The sequence below is a fragment of the Caenorhabditis elegans genome, chromosome II, assembly GCF_000002985.6.
Source record: "Caenorhabditis elegans chromosome II".
In the NCBI taxonomy this organism is placed as follows: domain Eukaryota; kingdom Metazoa; phylum Nematoda; class Chromadorea; order Rhabditida; family Rhabditidae; genus Caenorhabditis; species Caenorhabditis elegans.
The window spans coordinates 4,358,941-4,377,603 of record NC_003280.10 but is presented as its reverse complement, the minus strand read 5'-3'; the positions used below and the strand labels follow the sequence as shown (position 1 = coordinate 4,377,603).

At 38.5% G+C, this 18,663-nt stretch overlaps 4 protein-coding genes and 3 non-coding genes across 11 annotated transcripts; 4 read left to right on the top strand and 3 right to left on the bottom strand.

Annotated features, from left to right (window-relative positions):
* Positions 1 to 1,145: 1,145 nt before the first annotated feature.
* ntl-2.1 (NOT2/NOT3/NOT5 C-terminal domain-containing protein) lies at positions 1,146 to 4,864 on the top strand (the record flags this gene model as incomplete). 4 transcript variants are annotated; one of them, NM_062371.6, is made up of 8 exons in its annotated part: positions 1,146 to 1,213; positions 1,893 to 2,012; positions 2,256 to 2,375; positions 2,906 to 3,036; positions 3,110 to 3,236; positions 3,287 to 3,440; positions 3,502 to 3,717; positions 4,202 to 4,863. In NM_062371.6, the coding sequence occupies 8 exons, from the start codon at positions 1,204 to 1,206 to the stop codon at positions 4,656 to 4,658; spliced, it is 1,335 nt and encodes a 444-aa protein (NP_494772.1). The 4 variants fall into 4 exon arrangements, with proteins under 4 accessions (NP_494772.1, NP_001431068.1, NP_494773.1 ...); NM_001444149.1 differs by having other exon boundaries at positions 2,906 to 3,056; NM_062372.6 differs by lacking the exons at positions 1,146 to 1,213; positions 1,893 to 2,012; positions 2,256 to 2,375 and adding an exon at positions 2,563 to 2,616 and having other exon boundaries at positions 4,202 to 4,864.
* Positions 4,865 to 5,078: 214 nt separating this feature from the next.
* paic-1 (Phosphoribosylaminoimidazole-succinocarboxamide synthase) lies at positions 5,079 to 7,979 on the top strand. Its single transcript, NM_062370.7, has 6 exons — positions 5,079 to 5,184; positions 5,971 to 6,459; positions 6,757 to 6,933; positions 7,262 to 7,546; positions 7,591 to 7,791; positions 7,834 to 7,979. Exons 1-6 carry the CDS (start codon positions 5,089 to 5,091, stop codon positions 7,855 to 7,857), a joined length of 1,272 nt encoding a protein of 423 aa, NP_494771.1. The 5' UTR covers positions 5,079 to 5,088; the 3' UTR covers positions 7,858 to 7,979.
* On the top strand, positions 5,697 to 5,766 carry mir-1830. Its single transcript, NR_024296.2, has one exon. It is a non-coding gene; the product is annotated as a pre-microRNA mir-1830 (primary transcript).
* On the bottom strand, positions 7,915 to 9,381 carry try-9 (Peptidase S1 domain-containing protein). Its single transcript, NM_001026720.3, has 4 exons — positions 8,809 to 9,381; positions 8,466 to 8,655; positions 8,293 to 8,420; positions 7,915 to 8,201 (listed from the first exon to the last, which is right to left on the bottom strand). Exons 1-4 carry the CDS (start codon positions 9,112 to 9,114, stop codon positions 7,986 to 7,988), a joined length of 840 nt encoding a protein of 279 aa, NP_001021891.1. The 5' UTR covers positions 9,115 to 9,381; the 3' UTR covers positions 7,915 to 7,985.
* B0286.9 lies at positions 8,699 to 8,787 on the bottom strand. The gene has a single exon (NR_050991.1). It is a non-coding gene; the product is annotated as an Unclassified non-coding RNA B0286.9 (non-coding RNA).
* Positions 8,699 to 8,787, top strand: B0286.8. Its single transcript, NR_050992.1, has one exon. It is a non-coding gene; the product is annotated as an Unclassified non-coding RNA B0286.8 (non-coding RNA).
* Positions 9,323 to 18,539, bottom strand: lat-2 (Latrophilin-like protein LAT-2; the record flags this gene model as incomplete). Of its 2 annotated transcripts, NM_001047259.5 has the most annotated exons (18): positions 9,323 to 10,599; positions 10,646 to 10,889; positions 11,203 to 11,426; positions 11,882 to 11,959; positions 12,461 to 12,901; positions 13,273 to 13,360; positions 13,450 to 13,775; positions 14,152 to 14,377; positions 14,774 to 14,832; positions 15,767 to 15,964; positions 16,010 to 16,119; positions 16,180 to 16,304; positions 16,351 to 16,463; positions 16,688 to 16,770; positions 16,825 to 17,108; positions 17,527 to 17,682; positions 17,728 to 17,839; positions 18,298 to 18,539. In NM_001047259.5, the coding sequence occupies 18 exons, from the start codon at positions 18,520 to 18,522 to the stop codon at positions 9,675 to 9,677; spliced, it is 4,017 nt and encodes a 1,338-aa protein (NP_001040724.1). The 2 variants fall into 2 exon arrangements, with proteins under 2 accessions (NP_001040724.1, NP_001040725.1); NM_001047260.3 differs by lacking the exons at positions 11,882 to 11,959; positions 12,461 to 12,901; positions 13,273 to 13,360; ... (10 more) ...; positions 17,728 to 17,839; positions 18,298 to 18,539 and having other exon boundaries at positions 9,675 to 10,599; positions 11,203 to 11,413.
* Positions 18,540 to 18,663: the final 124 nt, after the last annotated feature.

The following is an 18,663-nucleotide window of genomic DNA, read 5'->3' as shown; positions in this document are numbered from 1 at the left end:
AAAAAAATTTCGTGTCGAGACCTGGTACCGTATTTTTTGTGCAAAATTGTAAAATTGGGATAAAAGGCACACAACTTTTATGGTAGAAAAACATATTACCAAAAACTACTTTCTTCCAAAATTTTTAACATCTTTTTATCTAAAAAAAAAACCAAAAAAAATCTAGCTGCATAACTGAACGATGCACCATAAAATAAATACTCACAAAATGAGCACATAGCCTTGTGTCTTGCTCGAACCCCATTTAAATTATTTACGAGCTTTTTGAACAATTTTTTTGGTTTTTTTTTGTAGTAAAGCCAGAAAAGGCCGAGATTTAGAGATCAGAAGAAGCATGCTACATACACAAATTTCCAGTTGACCGATTTAGTGAAAAATGAGTAAGGAGAGGGGGAAGAAATCAATGAGGAAGGAGCATCTTGTGTGCTCATGGGTCCATCGTTCTCACTTCTTTTACTAAAAGACCACATTCGGTTTGATTAGCTTTCTCTGTGCTTCTGCACATCCTCTCTCCTAACTCTCTATCTCTTCCCATTCATTCCATTTTCGAGAGAGAGGCAAAGAGAGGTCAGGTCAACCAACCCCCCCTCCCCCCCCCCCCCCCTTCAGTAGCAAACGCGCTCGATCGTACGGCCCGCGAGCAGTCGCGTGCATCTCCGCGCCCTCTTCCACTCGACACACTATCTCGTCGTGTTTGATCTGCAGGTTTTCGGGGGTACGGTAACACTGCAGCCCCTATTGACTGCCGGCCTCTATGGGGGACAGAAAAATGGAGAAGAAGAGAGATAGAGAGCGGCGGAGACAGTAGAGAAAATGGTTGAGGGAGAGGAGAGGGTACGTGAGAGAGAGAGAGTGAGTAGGAAATACACACACAGCATTGTTCGATTTCTCGTCGTCGTCTCTCATTTCTCCGCTGCTTTCTTCGATTTTCGAACACCACGACCGCACTGAATTTTTCGGATTCTGATCTGATCATCATCTCAGCCCATCATGTGACTGTGTTTTTTTTTGTGAATCAGCTTCATCATCAACATCGTGTTCTAGACACGCTTCTTCGACTTCAGATGTTTTCTCAATTGATCTACCCCTCCCCGTCCCGTCTAAACCGCATGCGAAACTGGTGACCAAAATCGATTTTCTTTCAGATTTATGAGTAGAACGTAGCCATCTCTCCGCATAGGATTTACCATAAGCGCAGTGCTTATGAATTCTGGTGAGTTTTGATTTTTGAAGGTTTCAGATATCTGGGTCTCGCCGCGAAGATCTTAATTCTGGATGAAAAAGCTCTCCTGTTGATGGACCCTGCCAGTGAACCAAAATTCATATTTGAACCTCTTTCCTATTACCGAGACGGTTTTTCGTCAAAAAATACGGCTCCCGGTCTCGACACGACAAATTTTCCCTAAATGCAAAAGGCTATGCGCCTTTAAAGAGAACTGTAATTTCAAGCTTTTGTTGCTGCAAGATTTTCATCGATTTTTCATAGTTTTCAAACAAAAATATATTTGTTTATTCTAAAAACTCAATTTGGAAACAATCGGTTGAAAAAATAATAAAAATCGATGAGAATTCTGCAACAACACAAGTTTTCAACTACAATACTTCTTAAAGGCGCACACACCTTTTCGCGTTAAAAACATTTCCGGGTCGAGTTTTGGTGTGGTGCAAAAATTTGAGCCTGGGGAATAATTCCGTCTTATTTCCGTGAGAAATCCTTCGAAAATTAACGTTTTTGTCGAAAAAAACCGTGAATATCAAAGTGTGTTCGTGGCGAGACCCATCCGAATAAATCCATGCGGAAAATCGATTAATTCGAATTATCGATCGCATGAAAATAATTTTAAATTCAGAAAGAAAACTTTAAATTAAAATTAACCAAAGCCTATTTTCAGTCGGTGGAGTAGCTACCGAACGACGATTGCCTCAAACGCAGCAATTTCTTTCGCATTCCAACTTTCACTCCAACGCAACAATTATTGACGAGTCCCAGTTTCCATCACTGGGCGCGAAAGGTAAATTCACTGATTTTTTTTTATTAGCTTGAGAATATTCTTAAATCTATGAAAAACTCACTGTCGAACTCTCATTCTTATTGTTAAATGGAAAAAAATTAAAATTAAAATATTAAATTTGACCTGCTTGTGTGGAAGTCCACGGAAATGTTTTCCTTGAATCTTTCATCCTTTTTATCAATATTTAAAAAAAATTAGAACAATTATTTCATTTCTCAAGGCATTTCATCGATTTCTATTCAGGAACGTCCTCACTCGGCGGCGGCGGATTCTCCCCAATCCCAACAACGAGCGGAGGTGTTTTGAACGTTGCCCAGTCATCGCCGTCGAGAGATCTTTACGGCGCACAAAGACCCAATTATGGTAAATTTTACTTTTTTCTCTTTCTGTGTGATGAAAAGCATGAAGTATCAAAAATTAAAAAAAAAAGTACGATAGCTGGTTGTGAACCGCGAATATATATTTTTTTTTAAATCAATTTTTGTTTGCTCTTTGAAAATGCGCGCGCGCGAAATTCTGATTGAACATTTTAAAAATTACAATGCGTGTTTCATTCTGTTTTGAACGCAATTGTGCAATTTTTCGATGTTGGCAACTTCTTTCCGTGAGTTTTTAGGCAAAACGCAAATTTTCTGATAAAATTTACTCATTTTTACTGCAAAATTCCGATGAATTCGAGAAAAAACCGCCGAATTCTTTTGGAAAATTTTATTTTTTATTTAAGAAAAATCAATATTGAATGTGTGCAAAAGTCCGTGACGGTGGTTGCGTATTCCATGATCGACCGTACCCCGCAGAGATTTTTCGTTCAGAATTTCCATAAAAATTCTCCGAATTTTCGCAGTTTTTGTCGTGTTCCTGTGTTGTTAAACCATGCAAAAATTAATTTTCAGCTAACCTGATGAGATCGGACCCCAGTCTAACAAATCCCGAGTTCCAAATACAGAACGAGGATTTTCCCGCGCTTCCCGGCGTCGGTTCTGGTCAAACACAGCGATCAATGCTTGGAGATCAACTGGCTAACGTACTTAAATTTAATTTAATGTCAACAAAATTTCTGCGTCGATGACAATCAAATAATCGATAAATTATTGCAGATGTTAGCAGACGACCATCAAGTCGACTTTGCTGGACCCCTAGGCGATTGTGACCCCTCGCGGCTCAGCGGGATATCAAGAAATAGTCAAGAAGGACCTATGCATGGGATTATTACTCATCCTGATGGTGGGAATACTTTAAAAATAAGCATTTAAAATAATAATTGTTAATTTCAGGCGAAGTGACAAACATTCCAGCGTCAATGCTTGACGATCAGTTTGGGATGGCGGGTTTGGTGACATATCTTCGGACAGTTGACAATCCTTCCATTGTTTCACTGGCGTTAGGTTATGATCTTACGACGTTGGGCTTGAATTTGAATTTGTCAGAGTGAGTAGTGGCCTGAAAAGCCCGAAAAGCCCAGAAAAACTCTAATTTCCCTCTGTTTCAGACGAAAATTGTACATGAACTTTGGTGGTCCGTGGGCCGATTCGCCGATTCGAGCACACGAGCTCGACGTGAAGGTGCCCGAGGAGTACATGACGCATAATCATATTCGAGACAAACTTCCACCGCTGCGATTGAATAAAGTTTCAGAAGACGTGTTATTCTATCTTTTTTACAACTGTCCAAACGAGATTTATCAGGTGGCGGCGGCGTGCGAATTGTAAGTAAAGTTTATTCCAAAAACCTGCATCGACCATGACCGCGAGCGGAGCGTCGTGTTTAAAAAATTTATTTTAGTTTTTTTTTTTCCCCGAGAATTTGTGATTTTCATGAATTTACATATGAAACGCATAAAAAATTGGCCAAAATGATAGAAAATCACTCGTTCTGGGCGAAAAACTTTCAAGAAAATCCGCTTTTTCGTTAAGATCGCATAATTGTTCATCATTTTAGTTGATTCTTATTTCGCCTCATATATAAATTTATGAAAAATCATGTGAATCACGCGTTCTTAGCGAAAAGTTAAAATAAAAATTATTGAGCCGCTCCGTTTGCAGTTACGTCGCGGTCGAAGTTCACGAATCAAATTATTAATAATTTTAAAATTTTAGCTAGAAAATTGAAAAAAACATATATTTTATGTTAGCAATTGAGAAAATCTTTTTTATCACGAAACAATCATTATATTTTCAAATTTTTTGCAGGTACGCTCGCGAATGGCGATTTCACAAAAGCGAACAGGTGTGGTTGACGCGTTCTCAGTACGGTGGAGTGAAAGAACAGACGGGAAATTATGAAAAAGGGCATTACAACGTGTTCGATCAGATGCAATGGCGAAAAATTCCGAAAGAGTTAAAGTTGGAGTACAAAGAGCTCGAGGATCGGCCGAAAATGCCGCAATCAGTTTCCGGACAACCGACACCCTACAAATACTTTTTCCAAGGACCACAATTTCCGAGCGGTCCGGAGACGGGTCTGATGCTTCAGATGCATAACTTGACGCTCGGCACAGGTGGCGGCGGTGGCGGACAAATCACTCCACCGGCACCAGCGGGTCTTAACGGAGTTATGGGTGGTGGTGGTGTTGGAGCAGCTGGAATCGGAGGAATCAATGTGCAACCGGGAGCCGTTCCATCGGCGGCGCGAGCTACTCCAAACTAAACAAGAAGAAGATGATCTCTCGTGTGCAAATTTTCTATATCCCACTTTCGTCATCTTGTTCTCGAATTGCTCCCTTTCTCTCTCATTTTCCATCTCTTTTTCCCCTCTTTCTCTCCACATTTTCTCTCCCAATCTCCCATTTTTTTCCTTCGTTTTCCTTATTTTTCCTCTTTTCTCTACGTTTTCGTATAAACGATTATCGATATACACAAGTTGCTCTTTGAAAACCTGTGATTTTTCAAAGAAAGAGCTTCACAATGACTGGCGGCGGCGGTTTTCTCTGTATTTTCAGTGGCGCAACACCGAACTGATAAGACGGGGAAAAAGGCTGAAAACAAGATGTTTGTCGATGACAAACTCGCCTACAAGGGGGTTCTGATATCGTTCCGTGATAGCAACACAGTTTCATTCGATACTATTATTGTTTGTCATGTCGTCGTTGGCTGAAATCGCGTCGAGACCCGAAAACTTGGAGCTTCTTGCTGAAGGAAAAACCAAGCAAATCTTTGATATTAAAGGAGAAAAGGTTGGTTTTTTTCACTGAAAATTCAAAAAATTTGGGAAAACATTAATTTTCTACTAATTTTTTAATGCTTTATAGATTAAAATTTAGATATTTTAAAAGCGCCTTTTGAAATCGTGATGCAAACGCGCTCCGCGAGTAATCTGACAAGCTCCGCCCCAAAACGTTGGGTCTCGTTGGGAACGTGAATTTTTGACGATCTCACCCAATTTTTTTTGCATTTTTCAACATAAAAATCGTTAAAAACAACGAGAAATGATTGGAAAGTGCTGGAATCGGCAAAAAAGTAGGATTATACGGTTTTACCGCCAATACCTAACGAGACCCGGTTTTCAGTTATCCGTGGCGCGCTTTTGCAGCCCAAGTCACATTTTTATGCGTCTACATAATATTCAGAAAAGCGTGTCCTAGAAACACGAAAACTCGGCCAACCGAATTATCAGAAGAGATTTTTCAGAAGTATGCTCAAAATAATCTTTGAAAGAAATGTTCGGTTTTCACTGTCGGTGAGTGGCCGAGGTTTCACGTTTTCTAGGCCACGCCGCAAATAGCCAGCTTGTGGCCTAGGAAATGAGAAAACTCGGCCACTCTTTCAGCACATTTTTCAAATACACGTACGGAAAATTTCCTGTAAAAACGGTGTCTGAGCTTTCACGGAGCCTAGAAAAAACTCGGTCAATTTCGTAAATTTGAAATCTATTTGAATTTTTCCGTTTGGATTGCGATAATAATGTGCTTTTCAACAAAATTGAATCCAACTTTTTCAATTTCTGAACAAAATCTTTTCAGGATTATGTGCTCATTCGTTCCAAAGATAGCTTGACCGCATTCAACGCTGTCCGTAAAAATGAGCTTGAAGGAAAGTCTAGAATCGCAAGTAAAACCACATCAAACGTGTTTGAATATCTTCAACTTCTCGGTCTACCAACACACTTTGAAAAAAGCATCTCTGAAACTGAATTTGTCGCCCGTAAATGCACCATGATTCCGATTGAATGGGTGGCACGACGTGTTGCGACAGGATCCTTCTTGAAGAGAAATCCTGGAGTTAAAGAGGGTTTCAGATTTAATGATCTGAAATTGGAGACATTTTTCAAAGACGACGCTAATGATGATCCACAATGGACTGATGAACAAATTGTGTCGAATGGTTTGATGATTGATCATTTGAAAATTGGAAGAGAAGAGATTTCATTGATGAAGAAGATGACAAAGTTGGTGTTTAGAGCATTGGAGAAAGGATGGGCTCTTTCAAATAGTGCTCTGATTGATATGAAGGTGAGGGTGTTGCAAAGTTTTTATTATTCTCTTTTTTTTTATCGGTCTCAACTTTAAAAAGTAAACATAATAAAAAGTATGTAAGTTTAATGTTCGGTCTGCAATATATTCGTTTTGTAAATATTTACATTTTGAAAGGAAATCAGCACCATTTAAAACTGGGTGTTTTCTGTAACGTGTCGATTTACGCAGCTTGAGTACTTCACGAGGAGAAGTGTGTTTTTCTTTTCGCTGAATTTTACAATTGTCGGTTGTTGTAATTTTGAAATAATTTTGAAGAAAACCTGAAAATTCCAGATCGAATTCGGAGTCACAGTTGAAGGAGAAATTCTCCTGGCCGACGTGATTGACAATGACTCGTGGAGAGTTTGGCCTGAAAATGATAGACGTCTGCAGTTGGATAAGCAAGTTTACAGGGATATGAAGGAAGTGACAGAAGAGGGGTTGGCTCTCGTTTTGAAGAATTATACAAAGGTTAGTAGGCCGAAGCTTAGGCCTAAGCATATGCCTATGCCTGAGCCTAAACCAAAGACTAAGCCTAATCCTAAGTTTTAGCCTAAGCCCATGTCTAAGCATAAGCCTAAGCCTAAGCCTAAACCTAAATTCAATCATCCTATATATCAATTGTTAGATTTTTACGCGAATCAAACCTTTCGTGTAAGCACAATAACTTGCCTGCCTGCAAGGCGATCTGCACCTGATTTCTGCCAATATGCATACCTACAATTTTCGGTAGACACGTTGAGTAGGTAGGCAGGCACATAGACACGAAGGCGTATCTACCTACCAATAACATTTCCAGGTTATGGATATCACTGCCACCTTCTCAAAACACCAGCAAAAATGCCATGTTCTTGTGATCATGGGATCTGGTTCGGATGGCGTATTCGCACGGAAAATCTCTGATGAAGCCAAGAAATTTGGACTGGAAACTACGCTGAAAGTAAGCTCAGCTCATAAAACTACCTCGGACACTCTGGAAGTTATCGCTGATTTCGAAGAAAGTGGAGTTCCGACAGTTGTGATTGCAGTAGCTGGAAGATCCAATGGACTCGGTCCAGTTATTGCTGGAAACTCGTCTCTTCCGGTAGGACTTGAAAGATCAGATGATCTTTATTTCAAAGAATTCAGGTGATCAACTGCCCGCCACCAAGTGAATCAACGAGTCTTGACATTTGGTCATCACTCCGAATGCCGAATGGAATCGGGTGTACTACAGTGTTGGACCCATCGGAGGCCGCGCTTGCCGCCGCAAAAATCCTCGCGTCTCACAATCATATTGTGTTTGGAAAAGTGCTCACTGCACAGCTCAAGAATCAAATCAACATTTACGTAAGTGATAGAGATGTGAATTTCTAATTTTTGAACTTTCAGAACGCCAATCGCAAACTTGAATAGATGCAGGACTGAATTGAAATCAGATTTTTCAAAAACTTTCTTGTGTAAATTAACTAATTACTCAACGTTCACTTTTATTTCAGCATTCTTATATTAAAAACGAAATGAAATGTTTGAATCTTAAACTTTCAACTGCACATTCCACAGCACGTGCAGAAGAAATCCACGTGTGCCGAGACATCCACGAGAAGATCAGTCTCTTGAGTCAGCTGTCTCCGTTGCTGACGTTGACGATTATGGGTATCGTAGAGTTCTGGACAAGGCATTCCGGCTGACAAAACACCTACGAGAACTTGAACATTTCGAGTGTCCGATGTTCGGACAACTCCCGAGCCACTGTCACCCTGGAATCAGTGGAAACTATTAGGCATCTTGGGCAAGTAGGCATTGTTCTGCCTACTTCTGAAGAAACACTTTTAAACTTTAAAAACAAACATCACAAGACAATCCTCTATTCACTGCCGACGTACAATACACCCCGCCATATGGGAAATCGTCGGAGCACTCCGCAACAAACGAGTATAGCGATTTCAACTTTCCAGACTCCAAAACACTATCCGAAGCTGGAATTAAAAATTTCAAAAGATCACATAAAAATCGGAACTTACGATCTCTTCCATAACCAAAAAGCTTATATCCGGTTTCTCTGATCCTCGGGATCTTTGGAGCAGATGGAAGACAGGCTGGGAATATGTCTTTTGAGAATTCGATGGGTTCTTCCAATTCGAACACGGCGATGTCGTTGAATGATTCTCGATCAATGCAACCATCTCCGACATAGCCTTTTCGGATGTAGAGCTGTAAAGAAAATATGTGTTTAGTAAGACTAAGTGAGCCTACGTCTAAGCCTAAGCCTAAGCCTAGGTTTGCGTCTAAGACTAGGCCTACGCCTTAGCCTAAGAAAAAACCAAAGCCTACGCCTAAGCCTAATTGTAAGGGTAATCTACTCACCGACTTTATCGCCAGTGGCTTGAACATATCCTTCCTATGCAATCCCTTACACATCTCTGGAACCGCACATGTCACATTAACGAATGCCACGAAATTCTTATAGTCTCTCACGAAATACGCTTCTCTGAGATTTCCAGTATCACAGTCAGGCAGAGGATCCTCACTGATTCCGATCAAATGAGCAGCTGTTACAATATGCCATGGAGAGACTAATGTTCCGGTTCCATGCTGAACAAATTCATTTTCCGAAAACTTATTTCCGCCGTTTCTAAAAGATCCCGAGCCATCAGAAATTCGCTTCTTCATAGCCAATGAGACCGCCCATGGGGCTTCACCAATTTTCACTTCTTTACCGTACAATGCCTTGTATTCCTCAGAAGTTCTGCGATGAGAGGACAAAGTGGTAAATCCTGGCACATATCTTCCACAGTTTGCTCGTAGAATCCGGTTTTCTCGTGGGCTCAGCCTTTTTGCAAAGGTTTGGTAGATCAAAATTGAAAAGAAGAAGAAACATGAAAATGTAAACCAATTCATTGAAGAAATAACAATAATTTATGAAAACAGTGACCGGTAGAAGTGAGTGAGTGAGAGATGGGGAGAAGCACCATATACACCCCCAGAATTTTATGGGGGGGGGGGGATGTTTTATAGATCGTTTTGCGTCGGCAATAAGTAATTAAATTTACAGTACTCAAGAAAACAAAGTCATTAAAGTCATGGGTCTCTGAACTCGGCATGCCAAGGGTTTCCAGAGAAAATGTGAGCCCAGAAAATGTCGGGCACTCTGAAAATTTTTTTTCGGGGGTTTGTGAAAGTGGGTAGGCACAAGGAAGGCAGGCGAGGAGCTTTAGAATAACTTCGGTAACTTAAAATCGATAATCCTTGGATCCAGATTCCGAAACCGGTGACTCTGGAGGTGCTATTACTTTCGCCTTTGTCCTGTGCTGAGATCCCCGTTCACTTTGTTTCGCGCCCAGTGGGAACTTGATTCTCTTTACTGGCGCTTTCTTCTCCACCGCCGTTACTTCGATGATCTGGGATCCTCTAGGATCCGAAGAGGCATGGCTCATTCGCTCGATTTCGTTGTTGCTCACTATCATTGGATTCAGGTCAACTGTGACTCGTCGACGGAGTTCTGGAATTTCGTCTTCTTCCTTGATTTCTGCGCTATTGAGATTTGAGTTCTCCAGGGTCCCATTCAAATTGTTAAAATTGCTCTCCGGAATCGAAACCGAGTCCTGATTTGGCAACCTGCTCAACCAATCCGTTGTCTTTGTAATCGGAGTCAACTGTTTCTCTTTGTCATCTGTACTTGCTGTACTTGGATAACTATGTCCGTTTACTTTTATCATATTCAGAATTCTCTGCCGACTGCTCAAGAAGCTTCTGCTGTTGTATGCAGCACTGCTTGTCTCCGGGAGGCAGCAAATTCCAGTTCTCAGCCATCTTACAATGGATGCTCGAACCTTCTCGTTGAGCACAACGTGGAGCACGAAAATGAAAATTCCTTGGGTGCAATTCAAAATCGTGAAGATCCAGGCAAAAGCGGTTCCAGTACCACCTTTTACTGCTGTGAGGAATCCGAAGATCCATGTGATTCCAAGAAGACACAGCAACGTGGCAGACCCTTTCAACCATCCGATGATTCTTCCCCACTTTGTACGATCTCTACTTTGAACTGATAAAACGACTTTTAGGGCGATGAGTAGGAATATGATATTGGCAGCGATGATGACAATAATTGGAGCCACAAATGCCCAGATCGTCGGGGTGGAGGTGTCGATCCAGCAGCTGGAAAATTCTCCGATTTTTCCGATTTTTCCAACAAAAAACTCACTAAGAATCAGTTCCATAATCTTCCCATTTAATTCCAGCAGATATTGCCACGACAACAGCCGGAGTTCCATAACAAAATAGATAATAAAGGAAGATTCTTGTACGATTTGGTTCGAATACTTGAATAAGCATCATGTACAATTGATATCCTTCTAGAAGCATCCAACAGAACGAGGAGAGGAAGAAATAGTGCAGGAGAATTGCAACAACTCCGCAGCCGGTACGATTTCCAGTTCTGTCCATGCCTGGAATTTGATATTATTTTTCTTGTTAGGTTTTAAAGGTTCCAACATTTTTTTTGAATTTAGGACCCCCTGACAACTTCACTCAGCTTTTTTATAACTATAATTTGAACATCTTTAAAAAAAGTTTGAAAGGCTTTTAGAATCTTTTTATAAAAACACAAAAGTCCTCGAAAAAATTTAAAAATCGTCTGGAACAACAATTTCAGATTAAAATTTGAATTTCAATTAGAATTTAAAAAACAATTTGTGAATACCTTATATGTAGATATTTTGAAGTGAATAAAAAATTCCCATAAGGAATAAAAATACTTACCTATCACAAAAACCAACTCGGCAATCAGAAGACACAGGCAAAGATTTCGATGAATCGAATTTCGAACATTTTGAAGATTTCGGAAGAATGTGAATACACATACACTCAATGCAAGACACACTATTGAAATTGCACATCCAATTGTTGAAACGACGTCAAGAGCCGATGCAAGTCCACCGGAGAGTCGTCCAACTTGACCGGATATGTCCATGAGAATTGCAAAACTGGAAGATGGAATGTGGTCGTATTAAAGTAGTGAGAAATGAGAAAATATAGCACAAACTCTCCGAGCAAAATAATAAAAAAAAATCTGAAGATTTTAGAACAAATAAAAAATCAATAATAATTGTCTTTAAGAATTTTCAAAGCTTGAAATTTATTTTTTAGTTTTTATGTTTTTCATTCTAAAGGTTTTATAATAAAAATAAGCAAATTAAACTGTAGATTTATAATTTTGTAAAACGAAAAATTCTAGAAATTTTTTTTCAGATTTTTTTCATGATATTATTCTTCGACGAATTATTTGTTTTTTTTCTCTTAAACAATCACAATAATATTTGCCTCTTCCCCTTTTTCCTTTAATTTCCAAATTTTTCTCTGTTTCTGTCCTCTACCACGTCACTGTTTATTTGAAAATGGAAGAATGATGAATTCGGCGAACAACAAGTATCACACTAACCTTGTCAAATGAGTACATGAACATTGTGAAGAGTTTGAAGATGTCGCGATAAGTGTGCACCCTAGTGTTGACCATTTGCTGGAAAATGGAAAGATGATAAGAGTTTGAAAATTTTAATTTTTGTTTGAATATTTTTTAATTTTTTAAAAAGAATCAAGCATTTTGAACAGGATATCTAGAAGCATTTTTTGATTTTTTCCCTCCTAAAATGTCAAATTTCCCGCTATTTTTGTAAATAATTTATTTTTTCAAATTTTGAAATGTGAATTTCATAGCAATTTTCTTTTTGAAAAATCAAAAATAAATGTTTAACTTTACGCTAAATAAAATATTTGAAAAAACTCAAACTTCGCATCGAAACCATCTGGAAAAAATAAAAATTAAAGCTCGAAATTTCTGCAAAATAATTTCGAAAACTTAGCCTAGGCTTAGGCTTAGGCTTAGGCTTAGTCTTAGGCTTAGTCTTAGGCTTAACTAGGCTCAGGCTCAGTCTTAGACATAAGCATAGACTTAGGCTTAAGCTTACTAAGTTTTCGAAAACCAAAATTTGTAATTTTTAATACATTCCCTATCCCGTACCTTTCCATCAAATCCCAATAAACACATCTCGGATTAGAAACTCCTTTTGTCGTGAGATGTTGAAATGTGAAAGTAACTGGATGATCAACTGGAAGTGTAACACTTTGAGTTGCATTCTGAATTGATGCCCCAATCACTTGACTATTGATTAATGTGTGATCATTGTTATTATTCAAGAGTTGTCCGAATCCGGCAAACGCGTAATATCCCAGTTTAACAGGATTCCTATTTAAATTGGGAGTAGAAGCCATTCCAACTGGAGTGTCATCTTGGAATGAGGATAGAATACTTGGACCACCACCTGCAACTGGAGTTGGAGAAGCAAGGGAGCTTAGAAGTGAAGCTGATGGTAGAGTTATTGTTGGAGATAATTTAAGGGATGGGAACATGATGGTGGTATTGGTTTCTGGTTGTGGAGCAGGTGGAGCTGCAGCCATTACTCTGAATTAATATTATTAGATTAACCTAATTTGGCTGATCAATTGCCATAATTACATAGTTCAACAATTTTTAGGTTTTACCAAATTTAAATTTAAACATTTCTATTAAATTTTCATTCATTTCTATTAAATAACATTCTATTAAATTTAGCAACTTTAGAGTGTATTTTTAGAGCTTTTAACATTTTAATGAAGAGCAAAATCCCCAAAGTTGCCATCTCCAAAAGGTTTCAAAAAGTATCAAATTTCACAGGTTCATCGGTTCATCGGTCGCCCGCGTCACAAATTTAACATTTATTGAACTTTTTTGTTGCTTTTTTTTTCAAATTTTTGTAAATAAAATGAAAAAAAAATAAAAATTCAAATAAATACCTCATCATTCCCATGTCATCTTGAACATTTGGGGAAGCAGCTGCACCAAAAGTTTGAACTTCCGGCTCAGAACGCTCGACTTCCATGGCTAAAAAATTAGATAATTAATAAACAATATTGCCTTAAAAGCAATACAACGCCTGCCTACCTTCCATGACATTTGGCAAATTTACTCACCCCAATTGATATATTGCAAATTCAACTTCTGATCTGTCATATAATCTCCAAGTAACAACACAGATTGCTCAAGAACACTCATTAATTTCGACGCGTGCTGTATTCTTATCGTACTCGAAAGTTGATCCCAAACTGTTGCAGCAACTGGAGAAAGAAGTTGATCACCGGATCCACCGAGGTTCTCTGTGAAGTTTCTTGCTTTATTCTCACGGAGATTACGGTCATTTAGGACACTGAATTGGTTTCGAGCAAGGCTGAGCATGTCATTGCTCAGGCGGACGGTTCCTGTGATGTCACCTCCGAAAAGTGTACGCTCGATTGTTGATCTGGAAATTTGGATTATAGAAAACACTTTATTTTTACTTTACAATTAGTTCCAATTTTCTGATATTTCGGGTTTAAAAAAAGTATTTTTGGAGATTCTCTGATTCTAAAAAATTGAATATAAAAATTCGGATTTCCGATTACGGAATTGGTTTTGAACTTTATTTGTTTTTGGCTACTGGATTAAAAAACAAATTTCAGATTTCCTCATTAAAATGGTATTTAGATTTTTTGAGAATTTCATTTTTCCTATTGTTTTTTTTTATTTTCCATTCTTAGTAGTATAAAAATTCGAATTTCTGATATTTAAAAAATCATTTTCGAATTTTGATGTTTTTTTTTAATTTTCCATTTTTAAAGGTTTCCACAAAAACTCACTTCAACTGCCTATTAACCGTAGAACTAATATCCTCAACAGGCTGATTATCTTTGATTGCAGTTTCCATTTCAGCCACCCATCGATGTGTACAGTTAGTTGTATCCGGTGTCTCCCATTTTGCAGTCTGACAGTTACAGTAACGGGTTACTGTACCTTCGACATTCTGAGGATCCGGGCAAGGTTGTTCGTGTAGCATACATGCACGGGTTTGTTCGTATGTGATTCCTGGAAAATTTGTGAGAATTTAAAGAATTGTTTTGTTGAATTTTTCAATGTTTAGGGTTTCTCAAGAAAACTCAAGAATTTTTTAATAATCGCTTTTAAAAGATTTCGAAAAGTAAAAATGTTGAATGTTTTCCAAATTTTCAATTTTTAATCAGAACATTTTTCAAACAAAAAAAATCTAAAAATTAAATAAAATTTCAGAAAAATACTTAACCAATTTCTGAAAAATTTTAAATTGAACAGCTGATTCTAAGAGGTAGAGCTTTTTTGAAAATTTTCGAAAACTTTGGAAAAATCGCAAAAAATGTTTTGGATATTTTCTTTAAAAAAAAGCAAAATGTTTTAGTGTTTTTAAATATCAAAATTTTAGAAAAATCAATTTTTTAAAATTCTCACCATCTTTTTTCTCCTTCTTGCAATATCTTGGCTTGTTGATTGAATCCGGAACACTTGGACTGAAAATTCCAAATTATTTTTGTGGAAATCAAAGTTGTAGATAACTTCAAAACTAGTTAAGATATCAAAAAGTTGTCAACTGGCAAAATATTTCTAAGGAAATTTTAAATATTTTATCAGTTAAAAACATTTTGATATCTTTCATAACCTCTGAGATGCAGGCCTTAAAAATTGGGAATTTGCAATTTTAATTAATTTTTTTTCAGAAAATAAGAAAATTTTGCAGATATTTTGGCTGCAACAAATGTACCGGTTTCTAATTTATTGTAATATTTAATGTCACACTGATTACATACCTAGATGGTTCCGATGTACAAATTACAAGACTATCAACTAATACTATCCCAAGGAATATTACAGTAACCACTGATGCTCGGCTCATTCCGAAAACATGTGTGAGAAACGGAATGAATGCGCAACCGAGACGGACTAAGTATTAGTGACTCACTGGCAAATCAAGCTTACGGCACAGAGATAGTATATGATTTGAGGAGACGCAGAGATTAGAGAGATACACACAAAACCGGTTATAACCTCATTGCGAGAGAAAAGGAAGAGAGAGAGAGGGGCGCCGATCTTTGTTTGGCAAATATTATTTAATTTTCGATTGGTTTTTTTTGATTGACCCCCGAGTGCGCTCGCAATTCTGCAAATGGCGTTTATTCAGGTGAGGTCAGGGAAAACCGGAGTTTTGGCAATTGGGCACAAATTGCTAGGTCAAAAGCCATTGAAACGGAGTCAGTGGCTCAATAGCAAGTGTATCCAAAAAGAAATGTGACTGGAGCAAGGGTGCAAGGCAATTTTCTCACAGGCCAGTTGTCGCTTTTTTTAAATTAAAAATATTTTTTCTTAACCCGGCTCCGAGCTCCATCCAACTTGCACATTTCTAACTCAATTTCTTCCAAAATACATTGAATGTTAAACAAAACTCACGGCTGAACCCCGGTGTAGACCTCTCTCCGAGCCATAGTTTGAGATACAGGATCAACTGGAGCCGATTGTGTAGGACGTGCTGACACAGATGCAGTTGACTGGGGAACCGTGGAGCAGATGACGTTGGCTGTTGAAGATGGAGATGATGGGCACTGGGAGTAGGATGTTGAGGAGCCGGTGACCATTAGGAGCTGGCAGCTGGAATAGGTTAGTTGGTAGATAATTTGATACGTGGAACCTTACTTATTGGGAGTTCCAATCCAAAAATTCACGGTTTTCTTCGTCTCTGCATTCACTTTTTGTACAATTTGTTGGAGCAATGCGTCTGGAGGTGAGGTTATTATAGATCCACCCTGGAAATATCATAACCAATTTAATTTTCTAGTAAATTCTTAAAGGTTAGTTTTTCTTACACTCTGTGAGCAATATGTCTGAGCATCTTCCATCGTTCTCTGCTTCTTCTCGTTCGTCTCAATTGTCATACTGTAGCACCTGCTATCGAATTGAATGAGCCCGGATAAGCAAGATGGTTGTTGAGCTGGAAATACTCCAATTTTAGTACATAGTTGCTCAGTGGTACCCACCAGTTTCACATCTCATCCGTGTCTCCAAATATTGTTCCTGGGGAACTGGGCATGGTGTATTTGAAAATGTGCTCGTTAAATTTCGGATTTCACAAGATTGGAGGCCTTGGCATCTGGAAAATATTTACTGCTCTAGGTATTTTTACTGCTCTACTAGAAAGCGCGAAAGGATTACGGTAGTGCCATGATGAGGATACTTTTTTTGGGTTTTATGCCAGAAAATATATAATTTTTGCGATTTTGAAACAATTTTCTGAAGGTTTGCATTCAAATTTTCAGTTTTAAAACTATAATACTGCTCGGCGAGCTCTTACCAATCAAAAATCAATTCACTTACGCATTGATAACTGTTTGAAGTGAGTTGACATTTGAGCAAGTTTGTTCTCTCGATTGGCTCGCCTGGTTACACATTGAACTTTCCTAAACTCTTTTCCTTTTTTTCCAAAAAAAAAACTCAATCTTTTGATCTCTAACCTGTGCACCAAATGACGCAAAATCTACAGTAATCGTTTGATCGTTCGGACATGAAAATTGGAAATCATTGCTTCCACATGTTCTTTGGGTAGATGCTTGTTGATTCGTGGTCGATTGAGTCTCACAAGTCTGACCTCCATATCCATTTGGGCATGAGCATTGAGCAACGTATTTGGCTTGGATCTGCGTTGGAGCAACTTTACATACTGTGTATTTTAGGATGGTGCACAGGGCGGTGGTCCATTCACGGTAGAAGGAGTCGGATTGGAGAGCTACGCAGACGTCTAAAATATTAAAAATTTAGGTAACTGGTGCAATTTGTAATCTTTCTGTCGAAAAACGGTATCATTTCTGTGGCGGATTTCAAACTTTTGTCTCACAGTTCCAGATTTTTGTCGGAAGTTATCAACTTTCTGGCGCACTGTCTATATTTAGCTATTTCTGTTGCAGCAGATGGTAAACTTTCTGACGAAAGTTGCGGACTCTGCAGCAAACTTTCAACTTTTTGGAGCACGTCAGGAATTTTCTCTCGTTAAGCACCAACCTTCTGACGCGCATTGCTAATTTTCTGTTGCGTTTTGTCGACTTTCTGGCATACTTTCATTAAAAAGTTTTGGAATCAGAAAATATTGATTTTTTAAATTCACTAGATTTAACTTAATTTGAAAAGTTTTCAAAATTAGACCATAACAATATTCTCACCATTATAATTCACATAAATGTTCGGCTCCTGTGGCGCCCAAAACGTGTCAGTTACCAAAAAAGAGCCGGGATAATAAACCCAAGAGGCTCGCGTCACATTGTTAACTCCACGCACAGCAGTCCAAATTCCATCTGGTGGGGGTCGCATATCGGCTGCTAAAAATTAAAGCTCGTTTAAAAATAAAGCTTAAAGCTTATTACGTGGATTAGATGGAATCATGGCTTGTAGGTAACCAGCAAAGAACGCCTGATCTTCAGCCGATTCGACGAGGGGAAGTGTGGCACTGTTCATGTTGTTGCAGTAGAGGGCTGCCTGGAAATTTTTTAATTTTCAGGTTTTTTTTAGAGCTTTCTGAATTGTCTGGGACTCTTACAACTAACAACCTCTAAAACCTCTATTTCCAAGGGTTTTCCAACAAAAAAAATCGATGAAAAATTTCAGAGTTTTTGCTCTTCTTTGTGAGCTTATATCTCGGTGCTCTTAAGTTTTATCAATAAAAATCAACCGGCAAAATACGCACAAAATATTTATGTATATTTTGGCAGTTAAAATTTTTTGATAAAACTAAAGCCAAAGATATAAACCGTTTAAGTGGAGCAATCCAAAGGATGCATGTCTAAAAGGTAAGCCCTACGTGTAGTCACAAAAACGTCTGCCGGCCTGCCTTACGCTTACGACCGATGTAAACAAAAAACCTACTGCAAAAAAAATAGGCTGTAGGCAAACAGGCAGGAAGGCAGGCATGCCATAAAATGTGCCGCCCAACTCACATCATTCCAATTCCTCAAAGTCGTATCGAAAACGTAGCAGGATCCCATATAATAAATCGAATTCTTGGGACAAGTCGCCGTTGCGGGGACACTACTTGCCACAAGGCATGTCCCTCCATTTTGACAAATGTTTGATTGGCAAAGGTTCACATTTTGGTTGGAAACCTGGCACTGAGCCAAACTAATAATGAATATGAGAAATGGATATTTTAGCTGTTTTGCCATACAAAATCAAAGTTTTGAAAAAAAAGAAATGGAACGATTTCGAGAGCGGAGGTGGTAGGAAGGAAAAGGCGTTGGCCGTGGTGCCAAAGTGTTTGATGAGCACTTGAGGAATACATACGGCCGATGCTTTTTCTATGTCCC